The 21,144-nt window shown below is 44.3% G+C and overlaps 1 protein-coding gene across 2 annotated transcripts in view; it reads left to right on the top strand.

Moving 5' to 3' along the window:
- The first annotated feature begins 5,405 nt into the window (after positions 1 to 5,405).
- FLOT2 (flotillin 2) overlaps positions 5,406 to 21,144 on the top strand; it is a 73,056-nt gene continuing 57,317 nt past the window's right edge. For both annotated transcript variants that reach the window (XM_075263709.1, XM_075263708.1), the window contains exons 1-2: positions 5,406 to 5,570; positions 19,363 to 19,444. In XM_075263709.1, coding sequence (XP_075119810.1) covers positions 5,522 to 5,570; positions 19,363 to 19,444 — 131 coding nt within the window. In that variant the 5' untranslated portion in view covers positions 5,406 to 5,521. The remainder of the gene's footprint in view (positions 5,571 to 19,362; positions 19,445 to 21,144) is intronic.

Here is a 21,144-nt window from a genome sequence, read left to right on the forward strand (position 1 = left end):
CCAGATTGGGACAGGAGATTGAGGAGATGGTGGACAGAGAGGACTGTAGAGTATCTGAGAGGTGCAGGGTGTCGATAGCACGCAAATTCCTATATGTGTGATGGGTAGGGGTATCTTGTGAAGGGGAGAGAGCACTGATGGTGAGAGATAGAAGGTTATGATCAGAGAGCAGCAGAGAAGAGTTAGTAAATTTAGAAACTGTGAGGAGTCAATGGAAGACAAGATCAATCGTGTTGCCATCTACATGTGTGGCGGAAGAAGAACATTGTGAAAGACCAAGAGAAGTTGTTAATAAGAGAAACTGTGAGGCAGCTGGAGAGTGAGGGGTGTCAATGGGGATGTTAAAGTCACCCATGATGAAGGTAGGAATTTCACTGGATAAAAAGTGGGGAAGCCAAGAAGCAAAGTGGTCCAAAAATTGGTAGGGTGAGCCAGGTGGACGGTAGATCACGGCTACACATAAGGAGAGTGGGCGGAAAAGTCTGATAGAATGGACTTCAAATGAGGAGAATGTGAGTGAGGGTACCAGTGGAATGGACTGAAAAAATGCACTGTGGTGACAGAAGTAAGCCTACCCCACCACCCTAACTATTATCAGGCCTAGAGGTGTGTGAGAATTGTAGGCCACCATGAGACAGAGCAGCAGGGGAGGCCGTGTCTGCCTGCTGGATCCAAGTTTCAGTAAGGGTGAGCAGGCTGAGGGATTTACTAAGGAATAAGTCATTAATGTATTCTAGTTTGTTACACACTGAGCGGGCGTTCCAGAGAGAGCAGTTAAAAGAGACGGGAGAGATGAGGAGAAGGAACACGGTAAATATTGATGAGGTTTGTAGGCCTTCTATGTGTGCAGGAAGAAGAGTTAGTGAAGGAAGGAGGGCCGGGGTTAGGAGAGATGTCCCCAGCAGCGAGGAGGAGTAACATGGACAGAGACAGAAGGTGGTTCAGTGATTTATGTGGGCGCTTATGTTTGGTTTCACTGCTAAAAGTAGTAAAGGGGAGATTAAAGAGTGTGAAAAGTGTGTGAGAGCTGTACATGGGAGAAGGAAGAAAAGAGGGACTAACATGGATGGAGTGTACTGGTGGTAGAGATGGAGGAGAGGTCTGCAGGAAGACAATGGCTAAAATAGTAAGTGACAGTGCAGCTATAGGATACCATGTGGTAAAACCTGGTGTTTTGCCATGGTTAGTCTGTTCTATGCCCTGATTAAGTGCCATGTATAAGTGCACTTTGGTTAAGATGCATGGTGCAAATGAAATGCCCCCTGCATTTGAAATGCTTCCCCATAAGCTATATCTACTCAGGGGTGAACCTGCCTTTTTCGCTGCCCGAGGTGGACGACAGAAAGCGCAGTACCAGCACCTTTCCACTTTATAAGGCACAGGCACATCTGCTTTCGGCTCCCTGGACTGTATAGTATGGGTGTTGGAAGTGGCCCTGAACAGATGATCCGTGCCAGGCACAGCTATCAGGCCCCCCACCAAATAGATGATAAATAAAAATTCCAGGACAAACACTTTAATATGCTGGCCGGGATTAAGAGCATTTGTGAAAAAAGGGGACTATTTGTGTGCCCCATATAGAGGCATGGAGGTAACTCCAACACTAGTTGAGTGGGTGACATTATGAGGAGCACATTGTATAATAAAAGGAGTTATTTGTGGATTATACCATTGGGGAATGGGGGGAATATGTCTTGTAGTAAAGGACTGACATGTCCATATTGGGCCCTGATATTTAATAACTATATGTGTATAAATATATTTGTGCTGGGAATGACATTTGGCTTGCTGCTTCTGCCAGGGATCTTTAAAATCCCTAGGATTGCCCCTGGAAGTGCCAAAGATCAGGGGCAAAATGTTAGCAGTTGGGGCCCCACTTTTTAATTTTGCCAAGGGCCACACTTTGTCTAAAACTGGCCCTGCCTGGACACATATATTTACCACTAGTTGGGGGCTGCAAATGGACTTGCTTCCATCACTTCTTACACAGTATTGTAAGCGGCCATTTTCTTGTGGCCTGTGGGCATGCGCCGTCTGCTCTGCCCGAGGCCTAGAAGTCTGAAACCTGTACCGGAAGAAGAGGATGAAGAGGATGTTGCTGACGAAGATGGAGGCGGCGCTGGAGAGAGTTCTCTCGCAGCATTGGGGATACCCCCAGTGCTGTTTGCGCGCTGGGGACTGCCCCCAGTGCTGTGAGAGAACTCATTTGCATACCGTTAAAAAACGGGATTCCTACGGAACGGTGAAGTGGAGAAGACAACGAAAGGTAGGAGAAGAATAGCCTTTCTTAAGGCTATTCCGATGTGTAACTCAGAAAAAAATGTGTTTGAAAGATAGGATCCCTTTAAAGTTGAGGCCCCATATTGCAGAAATGCAGATTTTTTTTGTTCCAGATTTGGTTGCGTTTTTTTGAGACAAAGCCAGGAGTGACTACAAAAGGAGTGGGGAATATATAGTGACTTCATCTGCGGGTTGGCGGTGATGTTGAACCGCTTATATGTGTTGTCCCCCCATCTCTTCCCCCTAGTTTCGTGTCCCCCATCTCTGCCCCCAGTTTCTTGTCCCCCCATCTCTGCCCCCAGTTTCTTGTCCCCCCATCTCTGCCCCCAGTTTCTTGTCCCCCCATCTCTGGTCCCAGTTTCTTGACCCCCCATCTCTGTCCCCAGTTTCTTGTCCCTCTTTCTCTGCCCCCAGCTTCATGTCCCCCCATCTCTGGCCCCAGTTTCTTGTCCCTCCATCTCTGCCTCCAGTTTCTTGCCCCACCCATCTCTGCCCCCAGCTTCATGTCCCCCCATCTCTGCCCCCAGCTTCATGTCTCCCTCCTACATCGGCCCCAGTGTAGTAGCACTCACCTTGGCCACACTCCCTCGCCGCTGCTTTCTCCGCTCACTCAGTGCATATAGTTCTTGGGCTGCTGCCTGTGTGTGTCCTATATGTGGCAGAGCGAGGCCCCGACGTCAGGATGCTATGACGCCGGGCCACGCTCTGCTGCATATACGACACACACAGGCAGCAGTGCGCGAACTATGTGCACTGAGCGAACGGAGACAGCGGCGGGGGAGCATGGCCAAGGTGAGTGCTACTACACTGGGGCCGATGTAGGAGGGGGACATGAAGCTGGTGAACGTGGTTGATCCCTGGGGACACCCCCTCCCCCCGCTGCACTGACCTGTATGTGGAGTGTCGGGTGTAGCAGCCTCCTCCGTCCGCGATGTGTGCAGGTGGCCTAGTATAGCTGCGGCTCCGGGACAATGTGGGCTGCCGCCATCTTGTTCACGGTGTCCCTGCTCAATCGGCACGCCCACATTCAGCCCCCAACCTATGGTGCCACAGCCCTGGCTCTATAGCCCGCCAACAGCATGCCGTGCACCAATAGGAGGTGCGTGGACAGACCAGTGCTGGCAGCATGCCAGCTTCTACAGCCGAGCCCGGAGGTGTCTTTGGAAGGTCACGGTGGCGATTTGGGGTGAGTGACCCACATTTTAAGCAGCCTACTACCTTTTTCTGGCAAATATATGTGTGTGTGTGAAATTTCCCCAAAATCCATTCAGTCGTTTGGCTGTGATTGAGGAACAAACATCCAAACACACAAACTTTCACCTTTATAATATTAATAGGATTTTTAGAAATCAACATGACACAACTGTTCCAAATTGTAGCTCTTTTATTGTAAAACAAAATAGCAAATACAAAAATTCAAGTGACGTAGCTTTCACGTCAAACAGTGTGTGTGAGAGCCGCGTCGCCATAATCAGATACAACGGGCTTTTTATACTTTTTAAGACGGTTACACACCCAAAGAATGTTTAAAAAAAAGTCCATAATACAGATGTTCTGTGGACATCCCATAAGTGTTCTTTCTCCATGTGTTGAATCTAGGCGGGTCCTCGCCAGTATTATGTAAGGAGTCTTTTCCATATAGTAAGCTTCTTTTAAGCGCGCACACGTGTGATTCAGCAGAAAACATTTGTTCTATCCAAGCTTAACACATCAAATTAAAGAGGACCTTTCATGTCCTCGGGCACACTTGGTTTTATAGAAAGCCGAATTATAGTGCGCTGAATTCAGAGGACCGTTGCTCTTTCCATTATGTGTCACAGGTTATAATGGCACCGATGTCTGCCCACTGTCAGTAGGGTGTTCCTGAGGATGAGGAATGCCCCCCCCCCCCCTGACTCCTAACAGTACTCGTCCATAGACAAGTACTGGGGGGAGTGTTCCTCACCGCTCAGCGTCATGACTGGGCAGTAAGGAACGCCCCGTCACAATACAGCGATGCAGACAGACTGTTGGGAGGGGCGTTCCCAGTTAGACTGTCAGGAACGCCCTTCTGACAGTGAAGACTAGAGATGAGCGAACACTGTTCGGATCAGCCATTCTGAACAGCACGCTCCCATAGAAATGAATGGAAGCACCCGGCACGGCGACCGGCCGCTTTCTAGTGGTATATAAAACTGCGTGTGCCCGAGTATATGAAAGGTCCCCTTTAATATTAAAGCATGGTAATAATATTTCCATATATTGGAAACAGCTAATCACTCTAACAAAATCAATGGGTTTTAATCCGGACAGTTCAAAGTCAGTTTTTGTAGATTTCAAATACTGATTTCGAACAACTCTGCCGAACACAGATGTGAACCGCGCCTTAGTCACACCTGCATTGACTGTTCGGGGTTTCCTTCCCCCATTACGCTTGATGAATGCAGAGAGAAAAATCCTGTCATCAGGACTCTTCTCTCCATATTCTTCAGGTGGAAACCCCATGGCTGCCCCCATTATAGTCTATGGGGTCCACAGGTTGATGCACATGACGGATTTTTAAGCGTATTCGGTTTCCGTTTTTCGTGTCCCCAAAGACCTGAACCCCCAATGCTAGTATGGACCTAGAATTACTGTAATACAAGGTAGATTTTCTTCACCTGCAACCCTAGACATAAAATCTGCAGCATTAACGCTGCATGTGAACCTAGTGCCAGCACAGCGCCTCATATAAGTGTTCTGCTCGGACATGGAGTCGGCCGGTCTGCCTTACAGGGTAAACACTGCCATTGCAATTTACTTTGATTAAACATGGCGGCAGCGTTGGAGCGCTGGGGGCCCTGAATGAACCGAGTGACGCCAGTGCGAGCTAACCACGACCATTCCCAGCAGTGGGAGCCGCTAGCCGTCTGACCGGCCTCCTCCTCCTCCTCCTCAGGGGGGCGCGGCGATGTGTTTAGGCACAGGCATAAACATCCGAGGAAAGGAAACAGTTATCCCAGCGAGCACGTGACCCGTCCCTCTTCTAATTGGTCAGCTGGGATACAACAAACCCCGCCCCTTCTCCCCGCCATCGCTTTCCTCGTATCATTCACCTCTAGGCCCCGCCTACTCTCTGTCTGTGGGCGGGTCCGGTCTCCGAGCAGTAGTCTCCGCCCCTCTCGGGTGTCGTACACGGATTGTTGTCTGTGCGGTCGGTGAGAGGATTAGCCAGGCGTCAACGACTTTTGTGAACTAGGGCGAAGCACGGCCGCTTGTAGACATGGGGAACTGTCACACGGTGGGGCCCAATGAGGCGCTGGTGGTGTCTGGTGAGTGCACGGCCTGGGTGCGGGGTACATGCTGCAGGGAGGCCCCCATGTCCGCCCTTCTCCGGGCTATTAATAATGTCTTATCACCATCATTCCTAGCAGTGCCCTGTGCTGTGTATACTGAGCATTGCTGGGACTTGTAGTGGGGGCTGTTATGGGCTTATTATAGCTGATATTACATATTTACTATCTACATTTACTAACATTTATCTGTAGAATTTGTAAACAAGTGTAATAATTACTAATATGTATCCCGAAATTATCTGTGTATATAAATTCTATATATATAATGTATACATATGTGTGTGTGTATGTATGTATATGTATATATATATATATATATATATATATATACATGTATTTATTAGACACATGTTCACACACCCATGGATGTGAGGTGTTGCAGCACCATCTGTTGCAATGCAGGGGGTTGAGTGTCCTATAAATCTGTATAGTAGATACATCGCCTCTGCCCCCCTTGTCATCTGTGTACCCTTCAGTTTTTTTTGGAGTGGATTTTCCCCCTTTACAGACGTGCCTGTATATCATCACATATAGGCTAGATCTGCAGGGAGTGGCAGTGTTTAGGGCTGGTACATTGCAGAGTGATCAGCGTAATTCTCAGTGGGTCTGCAGATTAACCCGTTCATGGCTCAGGGGAAGGGTTACTAGAAGCCTGGTGATCCCGTTATGATGATGAAAGGTGTAATTCATCCCGTTAGATTCTGATTATCGTTATCGGAGATGTAATTGGCACCGCTGTACAGTATAATAATTACAAGGCCGCTCCCTGGGTGAAGCGCGAGCAGAGGTTACGTGTCGATCACACTAGGTGTTAGAGATTGTACTTGGTACTGATCCACAGTGTATGTACTAGACAGCCGGGTTACACGGTGTGCCAGAAACCAGTGTTGCTTTGTGATTTACTTATACTTTCTTCAGATGGTGGTAGTTATGCCGGCACTTACCGAAGAATTGTTACAGGTTTGCGTAAAGAAATGACATATTACTGTGACAGGTACATGACATGCCACCGGCTAACCACACCCATTATAATGGCAAGGAAATAATCAATGTAAATAAAACCTCACTGGGGGGAAAAAGAGAAATTTGCTCCTAGTGCAGCCTATTGGAAGGAGCTCCCTATAGATTAATGCCTGGAGTTCATAATCTAGGAATGATATCCAAGCCCATATAACCCCTCCACAAGGAAGAGGGTCCTATCTGCAGACAAGTGTTTTCAAGGGTTTTTGATTCTGGTCACTGCAGAGTAGAGTACTTTCTGGCTGGCCGAGGGGGCATATAAGTTGCCCTCTATAGAATCTTCTAACAACCAGGAAAAAAAAAAAAGAAGTAAATTTCTTATCCATTTAATGCGCCCAACGTCCAGTCCAGATCAGTGATTAGTTCCTGTGTTCATTTGGGTGTACATAATGAGGTTCAGCAATGTAAACACTGTAAGTCCACCGAGGACAACCCAGACCAGCAGCATTGAAGTGTGGCAGGGCGTTAAAGGGGTTGTCCAGGGAGTTAAAATTACCTTAATTCACCCAGTAGATTCTTGATGGACCCCAGTCCCCATAGCACAGGTAAATTACCTTTAAGGATCAGGGCCGGGTGGCGGAGCTACCCAGGAAGGGGTCAGGTGTTGGGTCCAATTACATGATTCGGGCATTCCTGGGGTCCATCATCAAGGATCCACGAGATGAATTAAGGTAATTTTATCTCCCTGGACATCTTCTTTAAGGGTCATTTCAAAAGAATCACAGGAACTCATCCCCGCAGATAGATAAGTTACGGTCACCTGAATCAAACAGTATTTTTGCCTTGTGAGTCGGTGCCTCCGTTGCCTAGACACTGCTATTTTTGTCAATATGCAAATTGACTTTTTGGAGGAACAAGAGCCTTGTCGCTGGAGTCTCTGTTGCAGAAGCTTCCAATAATCAGTCCTGCACGGAATGCGTTGGCCCCCATTATAGTCAGTGTGGTCTGCTAGTGTCTGGGTGTAACCGCTGTTTTAGTGGACTGACTCTCCGTCGTATGGGTCCCCTGTAGACTCAAACGATGGAGCCCACCACGTTAGTGTGAACCTAACATTACCTTTTTGATACAATGGCAGCGCAGTCACTGCTCCAAAATGCTCATTTGTATATTGACAATACCAGCGACGTCTCACCAATTCACAAGGAGAACACAGTTTCCGTTGCCAAAATGTTTTTGTCAGTATTCAGTTGATCAGCGAAGTCATTGCCATTGATCCAAAGCGGTAAGCAGCAACACCCTTGTTGCATCAAAGAGTATTAACAGTAACAGCGATATCTCTGCATCACAGACACCAATTCACAGCCGGAAACGCCTATCTGCACATCTGGCTGATACACTGTGCTCTGGTGATACTCCCTTTTAGTATTTAGCTGTGAGGAAGACATTTGATTTCATGGAAACCCATTTAAGGCTAGGGCTATATAAGCCAGTCTGGCAATGACACAACCAAAGATCATACTCTCACTATGCTACAGATCAACATAAAGAAATTTGACGGGGTTCCAAGTTGTTCTGACACTACAATTGCAAGGGATCCATCCTTTTTTGTGCATCTGTATAAATGGAGCAGCAGGTCGTACATGCACGCTGGAGCTTTATTGGAATACCAGAAAGAGGATGAATGTACGTGTGACCAGCTGCTCCAGTCATAGGGGTTACACACGACCTCCGTTCTTATGATTGATGGGCATCCCAGTGATCATACAGGTTATTCCCTATACAAAGGATTAGGAATAACGAAGTGCTAGAATACCCCTTTAATATAAGGCCACATATGGCTTGGTTATAGAAGATTCACAGCCACTATAATATGTAGTACCAGTGTATGTACCATGGTATGTGTATGTACCACTCTATTGTAGTACCAGCGCTCTGCATCGGATTGAAAACATGGGTATAACCTGCTGTGAAAATAACAGTTGAGTTTGGATGTTTATTTCTGTGAGTGCGTCTGATATATATTTCTTTCTTCCCTAACTTAAACCAGTTTATACAGAGCTGTATTTTAGTTCCTGTTGAGAATCCGTGTACATGCCATCATGACTATTCTACACGCTTTCAGCATGTAAACATTACCAGGAGTTGCACTGTTCCAGAGCAGTTGATCAGAGGGGGGCCTGGGTATCTGAGCCTCACAGTTACAGTATTGATTGCCTATAAATTAGCCATTGATTTTAGAAAGTTGGGTAACCCCTTAAAGGGGCTCTATCAGCAAAATTATGCTGATAGAGCCCCACATATGTGTGAATAGCCTTTAAAAAGGCCATTCAGCCACTGTAAATGTTATATTAAACCCTGGTCCCGTTTTTAAATAAAAGCATTAAAACATATATGCTAATCATACCTGAATGTGCACCATGGGCGGGGATGCACGATGCTACGTCATCTTCGGGCACGCCTACTTCTTCTGTCTTCTTGGAGTAACGCCCTCTGGTTCCGTGTCTTCTTCCGTCTTCTTGTCTTCAAATCCCGCGCCTGCGTAGTAGCACTTCCCTCCGGAGCACTACTGCGCAGGCTCACTTGCCAGTCCCCGTAGAACTACACAAGCGTACTGCATGCTCGCGAACTGCCATTAAGTAAAATGGCGAGTGAGCCTGCGCAGTAGCGCTCCGGAGGGAAGCGCTACTACGCAGGCGCAGGATTTGAAGACCTCAAGCCGGAAGAAGACCAATAGGAAGCCGGCAGAAGAGACGGGACCAGAGGGCGTCGCTCCAAGAAGAAAGAAGAGGCAGGCATGCCTGAAGATGACGCGGCATCGTGCATCACCGCCCCCGGTGCACGTTCGATAAGATTTGCATATATGTTTTAATGCTTTTATTTAAAAACGGGACCGGGATTTAATATAACATTTACGGTGCCTGAATAGCCTTTTTAAAGGCTATTCAAGCATATGTGGGGCTCTATTAGCATAATTTTGCTGATAGAGCCCCTTTAAAGAAAGACTATCATTGGCTCTAGTGATTTTTAACTAAGCATATATTCGCAAAGCCTTTAGAAAGACTATTCCAGACATACCTTTTACTCATTAATCCTCCCAGCCGTTTTTGAATTAGCCCGCTTTTATTGATATGCTAATTAACCACCGCGGAGCACCGGAAGCCTCTGTGATGTTCCCTGAGCATGTGTGATATGTGTAAAGAAGGGGGAAGTGAGAACAGCATCAGCCTTCCCTGCTCTCACCTCCCCTTTATAGGGATCACAATGTACATTTTTTCCCTATCAGTATGTCTTTGGAGTGTGGGAGTAAATCCACGCAAACATGGGAGGACATAGAAACTCCTTGCAGATGATTTGTCCTTGGCAGGATTTGAACCCAGGACCCAGCGCTGCAAGGCTGCAGTGCTAACCACTGAGCCACCTGTTGTCCCTTAGCTGTTTTTCCCTTGGTAACTATTTAGGTAACTTTTTTCGCCATGTTGTGTGTTTGAATGCAAATCTTACAATTTCGGGATACATTTTGAGATTCTTGTCTGCATGTTTGAAGATTCTGTTACTTGTCGTATAAGGTCCTATTTAGTCTTCCGTTTTTCACTCTTCTTTTCATGGTAAAAAATGGAATTCCTTACAAAGAGGAGGAAGTAAAATGGTTGTGGTTTTGATTTGTGGTTAGAACCAGTCACACTATGACATTCCGCCTTCTAGCTAGGTAGTCCAGTCTAATAGCCGAGTTCTAGTGACTAGTGATTTATTGCCATTATGCCGTCCCCCTCCAGATATTACTGGGACACTGAACACCTTATCGGGGGGCTCTTCCAACAAAAAGCCACTGTCGTAAACTGACCACCCCTTTAATGCTCCAGTCCATCTGCCCATTTAATACATACAGTTTTGTTTTTACAGGATACAAAAGTATATACATATTTACACACGGCGTAATGTGGTGCCTCTGTGATTGTAGTAGAGCCGGTCGCGTGGCTTTTATGACAAGGGGCTGTATGTACTGTATATTTCCAGTAACGATGATGGCCAGTAAGTTCCTGATCATTCACGAATGCTTGCATCATCCTCTACCTGTAAATATTTGTATGTAAAACACAAAGGCTTCATTCATGCCATAACATTTTCTTTGTCCAGCAATTAAAGCGAGTTTTCAAGAAAAAAAAATTGCCATATCCGTATGTTATTTAAAGGCATTAAGATAAGGCTAGTGAGTGACTGCAGCGGCCACTTGGGTAGACAGACACATCGTCACTGCAAGAAAGTATACGAGAAGACTAGCGGGGAGCATTGGAGTGGTGAGACGGGAGCAGTTGGGGATTTAACAGGTAATAGGATTTTTGTTATTTTAGGCATCCCCACCTATGGGCAATGTTTTATCTGAAAACCGATTAAAGTTTTGACTGCACTTCATCCCTTGCTTAACCTCTTGATTTATAAGGATGGGTTTACACAGTCCTTTTTTTTTTTTTTTTTTTTTTTTTTTACTGTAGTAATGCCTAGTACATTTATACTATGCCAATAAACCCAGACTTCTGCATTATTGCAATTAAAGAAGCATGCTGTTGTTAATTGGAAAAAAGCACCATGTGAACCCCGTCTAAAACTGGTTTGGCGAGTGTAATGTCAGGTATTGAAATATTTGCATGACTGAAACTTTGTATCTTTTGAGTTCTTATTAACCTACTTCAGGACTAGGACTAAGCCTCCTTGCACACGACCGTATGATTAGTCAGTGTGCTATCTGGGTTTTTCCCATATAGCACACTGGCCCATTCATTTCTATAAGCTCGAACACATGACCGTGAATTACATGGTCACGTATGCGGGCTAACAGTCAAGGCTGCAAAATATGGAACAGGTCTTATTCCTGTCCGATTTTGCAGACTTGCTTTCGCAACTCCTATTTATGTGTGATCAAAGTTTCTTAAAGGTTTTTCAATAACAATAAGAAAGGGAATAAATAAGGAACACAATATAAACAAACAAAAGGCACAAGGCACACAGGTCTCCCCGATAGACAAGAGGCCAGGGGAGGACCCACCCAGCGTTTTAGGGCATGGTACAATGACAAAAGTGCTAGGGTGTAGGGGAGACAAAGATCGGGAAGACACATAAGGGAGAAGGGAAAAGGGTAAAGCGACCAGCAACCTCCAGGAAGGAAAGGAAAAACAGGAAGTACCTCCAATTCAGGAGAAGAAAAAGGAAAACATGGATCATTCCCGAAATGCCCCCCAGGGCCGCCAGAGAGCATAGAATTTGGAGGGATCTGGGGAATCCTCCGCAGCCAGGGCCTCCATTCTCCTTATGAGGAGAAGCTCCTGTAAAACTTCAACCAGGGAATGCGCAGTAGTGTTCCGCCAATGTCTGGGAATGACTGTTCTGGCAGCCGTGAGAAAATGTCGCAGGAGATCCTTCTTCACCACAGAGATCTTACCAGGAATAACTGGAAGAAGGGCCAGTTGGGAAGTTGCTGTGAGCGCGGCCACACACTGGTATACAGGGCAAACACAGCATCCCAAAAAGGCCTAAAGGCGTCACACTCCTACCAAATGTGGTATAGGGTACCTTTCACAGTGCCAACACTGATCAGTCAGAACAGGATAGATCCTGTGGAGAAGGTCAGGACATCGGTACCACCGAGCACCTCCTATTTATTAAATGAAAGGGTCCGCGGAACCACGGGCAGCACATGGGTGACATCCGTGCAACCGGCTTAAAGGCAAGTTCAAAATTAGCTTTTTGCAGGCAGATTTTGACGCGAAATCTGCCCGAAAAAATGCCTCCCATTCATTTCAATGGGAGTTAGCAGTTTTTTTTTCTAGCAGATTTTTTTTCAACTAGCAGAAAAAAAAGTGACATGGCCTATCTTCAGGCAGATTCCGCCGTGAAAAACCCATTGAAGTCAATGGGAGGTGGAAAAGATGAGACACTTTTTTTTATTATGGAGTTTTGGATGCAGTTTTTGCAAAAGCTGCTAACGTTTTTTTTTTTTTTAAAGAGAAGTTTCCAGGTCCAAAAAAACAAACAAACAAACGGCGAAAACTGCGGCAAACAAATGCATCCTGTATAAAACAGCAATCAATGCATCATGTATCAAAAATGTTTCTTCAAATCCACCGCATTCTGATTTCTTTTCCAGCCGTCCAGTACGTTGTACAGAATAATTAATGGCGGCATCATGAAGAAAAATTAGTCCCACAAATATTAAGATATGGCTCTGAAAGTGGAGAAATAAAAAAAGTTATGGGGTTTTGGAAGGAGAGGAGTCAATAACGAATATCAAAAAATGCCGTCGGCAGGAAGGGGTTAATATTGTATAATTATTTAAATGATATTTGTTGGATTCAGTCACTAAATTTAGTGCTTTGTAGCTTCTGTCTGATCATGGGTGTTAGCCATTTATGAAGGAGTCAGAGTCAGGCTGAGGAAGAATAAAGGGGTTAAGGAGTTGGAGTCAGGACTCTACAGCCCCAGTATATAGAAATATATCAATTCTTTTAGATCATTCTCCCTTTCCTCGGCAAGTTTCTGATGGTTTCATAAGAAGATTGTACCATTTCCTGTTCTGGTTTTATATGGAGTTATCTCAGGGTCATTGCTGTTCTATTTCAGGGGTCATTAAGGCCTCTCTTGAGTTATCACAATAAGCGGCTTCTCTCCTGAATTAGAGGAGCTTTACAGCTTCTGCCTGACCCTGGCTGTCAGTCACATGAAGGCGTCAGAGTCAGGCTGTGGGAGGAAAAAGACTGAATTGGTGGTTTGGTCCAGCGACTTCACATCCCTGGTGGTTTGGCCGGGTATCACCATGTTCATAGCAGCTAATAAAAGTCAAGTCAGATGTAACCTCAAAGTGTTGATATCAAAAATTCCAAACTTGATGGATTTTCTGTGTTATGCTTGTTCGTGGTGGTGAAGGCAGCAATATCCTGCAATCTTTGGCAGTGTAACAGGTGTTGTGGCCAAAGTCTACATGTAGTCCTAACTCTGAGAGCTTTCTGCACAGAGCTGGAGAGAACACATACACTCACCGGCCACTTTATTAGGTACACCTGTCCAACTGCTCGATAACACTTAATTTCTAATCAGCCAATCACATGGCGGCAACTCAGTGCATTTAGGCATGTAGACATGGTCAAGACAATCTCCTGCAGTTCAAACCGAGCATCAGTATGGGGAAGAAAGGTGATTTGAGTGCCTTTGAACGTGGCATGGTTGTTGGTGCCAGAAGGGCTGGTCTGAGTATTTCAGAAACTGCTGATCTACTGGGATTTTCACGCACAACCATCTCTAGGGTTTACAGAGAATGGTCCGAAAAAGAAAAAACATCCAGTGAGCGGCAGTTCTGTGGGCGGAAATGCGTTGTTGATGCCAGAGGTCAGAGGAGAATGGCCAGACTGGTTCGAGCTGATAGAAAGGCAACAGTGACTCAAATAGCCACCCGTTACAACCAAGGTAGCCAGAAGAGCATCTCTGAACGCACAGTACGTCGAACTTTGAGGCAGATGGGCTACAGCAGCAGAAGACCACACCGGGTGCCACTCCTTTCAGCTAAGAACAGGAAACTGAGGCTACAATTTGCACAAGCTCATCGAAATTGGACAATTGAAGATTGGAAAAACGTTGCCTGGTCTGATGAGTCTCGATTTCTGCTGCGACATTCGGATGGTAGGGTCAGAATTTGGCGTCAACAACATGAAAGCATGGATCCATCCTGCCTTGTATCAACGGTTCAGGCTGGTGGTGGTGGTGTCATGGTGTGGGGAATATTTTCTTGGCACTCTTTGGGCCCCTTGGTACCAATTGAGCATCGTTGCAACGCCAAAGCCTACCTGAGTATTGTTGACCATATCCATCCCTTTATGACCACAATGTACCCAACATCTGATGGCTACTTTCAGCAGGATAATGCAATGCCATGTCATAAAGCTGGAATCATCTCAGACTGGTTTCTTGAACATGACAATGAGTTCACTGTACTCCAATGGCCTCCACAGTCACCAGATCTCAATCCAATAGAGCATCTTTGGGATGTGGTGGAACGGGAGATTTGCATCATGGATGTGCAGCCGACAAATCTGCGGCAACTGTGTGATGTCATCATGTCAATATGGACCAAAATCTCTGAGGAATGCTTCCAGCACCTTGTTGAATCTATGCCACAAAGAATTGAGGCAGTTCTGAAGGCAAAAGGGGGTCCAACCCGTTACTAGCATGGTGTACCTAATAAAGTGGCCGGTGAGTGTATGAAGCTGGTCAAGTGTTCAGCTCAATTCTGGGTCATCTTAGTTTACAGCTTATTATTAGGACTATGTTAGGCCTTATGCAAACAGGGCAGTCCGACCAGAAATCCCATTCCCTAGACCAGACGGATATCCAGGAACAAAACCAGGACTCCTGGCACTCCTAGCACTGTATTATGTTGGGAGTCCCTGCCTGATCACAGCTTCACTTTTCCCAATTGTATATGGTATGGATAGTGAAGCCGCAGTCAGGCAGGGACTCCCAGCGCAATATATCACTATGATGCAAGGATTCTCAGTCTTCTGACTTGGTTCAGCATTATAATGTATGGGGGCACTAAGGAAGCAATATACTGTATAAGGGGCACTAAGGAGGTGTCATCACTGCGTATTACACAGAGGTGGCGCTATTCCTGTTTGGGGGCACAAAGGGACTGATGAGGTCAAAGAAGGCATGGAAGACTTAGGTGGTGTTAGTAGCATGTCTTATCAAACGTAAGTATGTTCAGCTCAGATCTCTTACCTTATGGCAGACCCAGGCAATTTCTCAAAGTAGTTGTACAGGGCAGCACACACATTACCAAGAAGTCTGTGATGTTCTCTGCTTATAGTAGGGGCACAACAATCTGATTTTCCAATGGCAAATTACATATTTACAACAGAATCCATGGCAGAAATCTAAGACCAAGTTCACATCTCCATTGGAGACTGCCACAGAAACTGCCAGAAATCAGTGGAGCTAAAAGTCTTGGCCAAAGGCCTTTTCTCTCCGTAGCTTTCAGAATGAATACGGTGGATCCCATTATAGTCTATGGAGCAGATGGGAACATAGCCTAAGACTGAGGCTGTGTTCACATGGAGGAATCTACCATGAATTTGGGAACTGTTCCACCCCTGAATCCGTGACAGATTCTGCCTCCAATTGTTTTCAGTGTGAGGCAGAGATTGGACGACGCTGCATTAGGCCTATACATACAGAAATTGAATGAAAGTTCCTAATTTTTCTTTATTTTTTGTTGGTAAGCCGTTGGCTTTAGGATGTGACTGCGGTATAAATTGTGAAAGTGTTAGCACATTGCTTCAGTGTAACAAAGGTTATGGGAGACTGGTGACATGGTCATATGTTATATCAGAAGATGTGAGTGTATTCCTCATGACCGAGCACTATTGTGTCATTTATTTGTACAGGAAATGTGTAATGACTGTAAGATTATAATTGGCCGTATTTTATAGCACGTGAACTCGTAACTGTATGCTGCAACGGCTCTCAAATATTTTGATATATTACATATTTGGCTCAACGCCATTTCATGGGGATTTTCCGTATTTACTGAGATAGACGTGTCAGAAGTGGTGACAGGTGCGGTTTAAAGGGGTCGTATGAGGATAGGTAAAAGAAGTCCGCTCTGCAAATTTTGTCTATGGAAGGGTCTAGTATTGCATCTCAACACCAGAAATGTATACCTTATATGTTGCAGACTTTCTAAAGTCTCAAACTATAGGATTTAGCGTGGAACAGTTGGGATTTACTAGATTTTTAACCTCACATACTTTGGCATTTGCAGATCCAGGCCTGACCCCACCGGGCTGTTTAAGCAGAGTCACCAACTAATCGAGACAGAAAGTTTATACACAGCCAAGTGTGAGAAATATCGCTGCAATGTAATACTTTGTGTGGCTTTCCCCATTCATTTCTGTGGTGGTTCCAAGAAAACCTGAGCAGGGAGGCTCGGCTATTCTAGGAAGTCCTATGGAAGTGAGTGGAGAGAGTCACTGTCCCATAGAGGTGATACATCGGTCTTGTAGCCTCTGTTCTTAGCACTGTGTGATCCTTGACTTAAATGAGCAGCAGGCTCCCAGCTCTGATTGACAGCCTTCTCCCCATCACTGTACATAGGGGAATGCTGTCAATCAGCAGCAGGTGGGGGAACCATGAACATGTAGTCCAGACATTTATCTCATTCTACACCAGAGAAGCTGAGATATTAGGAAAACTACAGGATATTGAGAAGTGACAGACTACTGTATGCATAGCCCTGGTGGTGAATTCCCTTTAAGGAGTTAACAGCTTGCAGAATTTACAATCCTTTTCATGCGGTCCTCAGATGAGGCGGTATAGGAGTCCTGGCTACGCTCCTATCCGCTCATCTATCTCTCTTTGTCCATTCTCTTGCCACACAAATTACATTTGCCATTTTGCTGCAGGAGAAGCTCCATTATCTCTGCCGAGCTAAGTGCTGGTGGAGTATTACTCAGTGTCCCTTATGATTCAGTTAAACATTTCGGTGACGTAGGAAAACATTTTGTGATCTATTGTTACATTTAGTTTTATTTTATTGAAAATAGATTTATTTTATACATGTTGCAGAACAGTCTTTCCACAGATCACAATGGTTTTTTTTTGCTCTGTCATATATAATTTATACATTTCTTTTACTATGCACGTGTCTGTTGACTGAGCAGCTACGGTGTTGGCCAAAAGTATTGGCACCCCTGCAATTCTGTCAGATAATACTTATTTTCTTCCAGAAAATGATTGCAATCACAAATTCTTTGGTATTATTATCTTCATTTATTTTGCTTGTAAAACCTTGTCGTGTATTACAATGAAATTTGTTTTCTGTATTTCTAATGCTGAGGTGGAAATATCACTGTAGACTTTAGGAACCAGTCAGACTACTCCAGGAATCCATTGGAAATTTACATATACATTGTGCTCTGTACTGTATGTATTTGGTGGTCCGGTGCATGAGGCGCATGAGTGGTCCGGTGCATGAGTTTTTCCATGAGGATGTGCACACATGGTAAACAGGCTCTGGATGGCCCGGACAGATCACCCGTAAGGAGGATCATTGGATCTGCCTAGAGGCACAAGCAGCTCCCACAGTTTCCTTGTCCACCATCCAGACATAGATGGCTGCTTCATTCTACATCCGTCTCTGCCTGGACCATTGATAGGCATTATTAGAGGGAAATTTGATGTCACTTTACATGCTCTGCCATTGATGGCCATCATTCATCATGGTGTTGTGTGTAAGAAGTCTGGACTGCTATGGACTTGAACTGCATTGTCTTTAGCGATGAATTTAAGACTCTGTTTGGCGTCTGATAACAGTCAGGTTCCAGTATGGAAACCTTGGTAGTGCTTCAATCCTGCCTTTGTTGTGGAATAATACACTGCTCCAACTTCTGGTGTGATGATGTGGGAAGCCATTGCATACGACAGTCAGTCATCTCTAGTAGTGATACGAGGGACACTAAGAGCTCAGATATATATATATATATATATATATATATATATATATATATATATATATATATATATATATCCTCCAGCCACATGAGTTACCTCTCATGGAAGGGCTTCCAAATGGCATTTTTCTACAGGATATTGCTTACCCACAAACAGCAAGGGTTTCCCTGAAATGTCTCTGCCAGATTGCTACACTTCCTTGGCCTGTCCGGCACCAGATTAATGACCAACTGAACTTTAGACCACATGGGACTGCAGTTTTAGCAGCCTACTAGTGTGCAGGAGCTACACGGCAAATGTGCCACAAGTTACCATACAGAGCCTCCATGCCCAACCGTATCTTATCTTGTATCCAGGCTAGAGATCGCCCAACAGGGTACTTAGAATTTATCATAAATTGTACAGTTTCCCCTAATAAACTTCTCATATAACTCCATTATTGTAATCACTTATATGTATCATTATTCCATCCACACATATAAAGCTTCATTCAATTCCAACAGCTTCTCCTTTGGTGAAGTATTGTTTTTTTTTGCCATTGTGTGTACATAGTAGATGATGGTATGGAGCTTTCTGCCTGGAGCTGTTGGATCCGGTCACTATGGAAGGTCTGCTTGCATGTTAAAGTGTAACTCCTATTTTGTATTTTTTTTTTTTTTGCTAGTGTCGGAGGTGTTTGATGAACCTTTTTGTAATTAACTTAATTAACCTTTCAAAGTTCCTTTTAATAGAAAACAGGCTGTAAAGTTCCCACTTGCAATTCTCTAAGCATTGCCAGGGAAAGCCTGTCTGTACACTTGTACACTGCACTGTCTGCTTTCTAGTGGTATATAATACCACAGATTGATGAGGACGTGAATGGTCCGCTTTAAAGCGTAGCTAAACTCTCAGACAATTTTTGATTTTTTTTTGAGTATTATTTTGTAATACACTTTATTAACAAATTTTGGCTCCTTTTGCTGAAATCCTGCATTTTTTCCACTCTTTCCCTTTGCTTCTTTATTGAGATCCGTACGCTGCGTCTCATTCTGTATGGAGTACGGGCTGTGTGAAATGAAGAGAAATTGAGGATGGAGGGGGGTCACTACAAACAACTTTATCTTGGGTGTTATAAATGTAGAAACTTTATGTAACAAAATACAGAATTTCACATAAAGGAGACAAAAATAATATATTATAGGACACAACAAATACTGCCCAAAAAAATTCTAAAGATTTCCAAAATATTAGTTATGCTCCAACCTTTCAGTAATTTTGAGTGTTAATTTCACATATTGAGCCATTTTAAACTTTTTCTATTGCACCTTCTCTGCAGGTGGCTGCTGTGGTTCTGACTCTAAACAATATGTGTATGGAGGATGGGCCTGGGCGTGGTGGTGCATTTCTGACACCAAAAGGTGGGTGACCTAATTTTTGTCTAAATGTCTACATGTAGAAATGTATAGTCTTCTTTTGCATGCCAATTCACATTGTATAGTGGTGATCTGGAAGTATTTAAAGGTGTAAGATTTCATACAGTTCCTTGGTATTAGGTGACCTGCTCTCACTACAATCTGACTGGTTAATAGTGAGATTTCTTAAGACTGCTTTCTTCTATTGGTCCCGAGTGACATAATTACATATACACCATAGAAACATAGTAATACTGCAGTCCATTTACACCAGCCGATGCACACTACATTGGGAAGGAATGATGACTACTTTCCTTTTGGTTGTAAGTATATGGCCCTTGCAAATTATTTACAGAAGTATAAATTCTAAGGATGGCCAAACACATTAGCCAAATCCACCAATTTTGGCGGGACCGTGTGGTTGTGCCACCTCGAAGAGGAGGAAGTAACTTACCGGTAATACAAATTTAGAGCATTTGCACGCCCTGAACATGAAAGTATATGGGGGAGAAGGTGTTGACCAAATCACCCTCCACTTATGTAAAGTGTACAGCCAACCTGGCTTGCATGCTCTTTATGGTATATAAACCCGTATGTCTGACATCGCCCAAATATGATATAGCGGAGAGTACAAGATTAATTGAATATTTTACCAATGACCTAAAATCTCTATCCTAGTGAATGGTCTTCTTTGACAGTAAACCTTTATATGTTAAATAGAAATCTTACACCTTTATACACACATATATATATATATATATATATATATATATATATATATATATTCCCCCAAATGGCACTGCATGCTGTGCTCCACTCCACTTTGTATCATGCATTGAATCCTAAAAGCATTATTTTTAACTTCATTACATATTATTAGAAAGTCAGAGAGATTATATTGGCCAGTTTATGTTGCTCAGAGAGGAGATCCAGTCAGAATGATCTTCTGCTATACATACTGTATGCAGGAGACGATCACTTAGGTGAGGGCTGTGATCTAGCAGTGAGAATGTGAAAAAATATTCTCATCAAAAGCCATTTTATTCTGACATATCTATGACCGATTAGATCATTTGACAAGATTTCCCCTTTAAAGGGATTGTCCATGATAGGTGGGGAAAAAAAAAAATCATACTCGCCTGTGCCCAGTGCTCCAGTGTCTCCCACCGCTGTGCGGTCCACTCAGCCCTAGGAGCTAAGGAGACCGGACAGCGGCGTGGGACACTGCAGCATCAGGGACATGTGACTATGTTGGGAAGAGGAGGTTGCTTTTGTTTTGTTTTTTCACCTTCCTCGGGCTCCAGCCACAATACCAAAACATCATGGACAACCCCCTTAACAACATTGCTGGCTATGTAACAAAACAGTTATTGACCAGTAGCATTGTGATGCCATTATTTGTATGACTAATGTATTCATACATACTGCTGGTATCCATGCATTTAGGCTACGTTCACATCTGCGCCGGGTGTCTGCCTGAAATCCTGGAGGAAAAAGTCCTACAAACCTGACTTTTTCATCTGGCGATGTCAGGGAAAAAATAAGACACATGACAGACCCTATTATATCAATGAGGTCCCCTGGGATACGTTGTTATCACTCATTAGTTAGACCATTTTTCTTTTCCTTTAATCCTTCAATGGACCTGAAGACTGGACAAAACTACACAGATGTGAACGCGCCCTTAATCCGTAGGTTTATGAATA

Source organism: Leptodactylus fuscus, chromosome 2 (assembly GCF_031893055.1).
Source record: "Leptodactylus fuscus isolate aLepFus1 chromosome 2, aLepFus1.hap2, whole genome shotgun sequence".
Taxonomy (NCBI): domain Eukaryota; kingdom Metazoa; phylum Chordata; class Amphibia; order Anura; family Leptodactylidae; genus Leptodactylus; species Leptodactylus fuscus.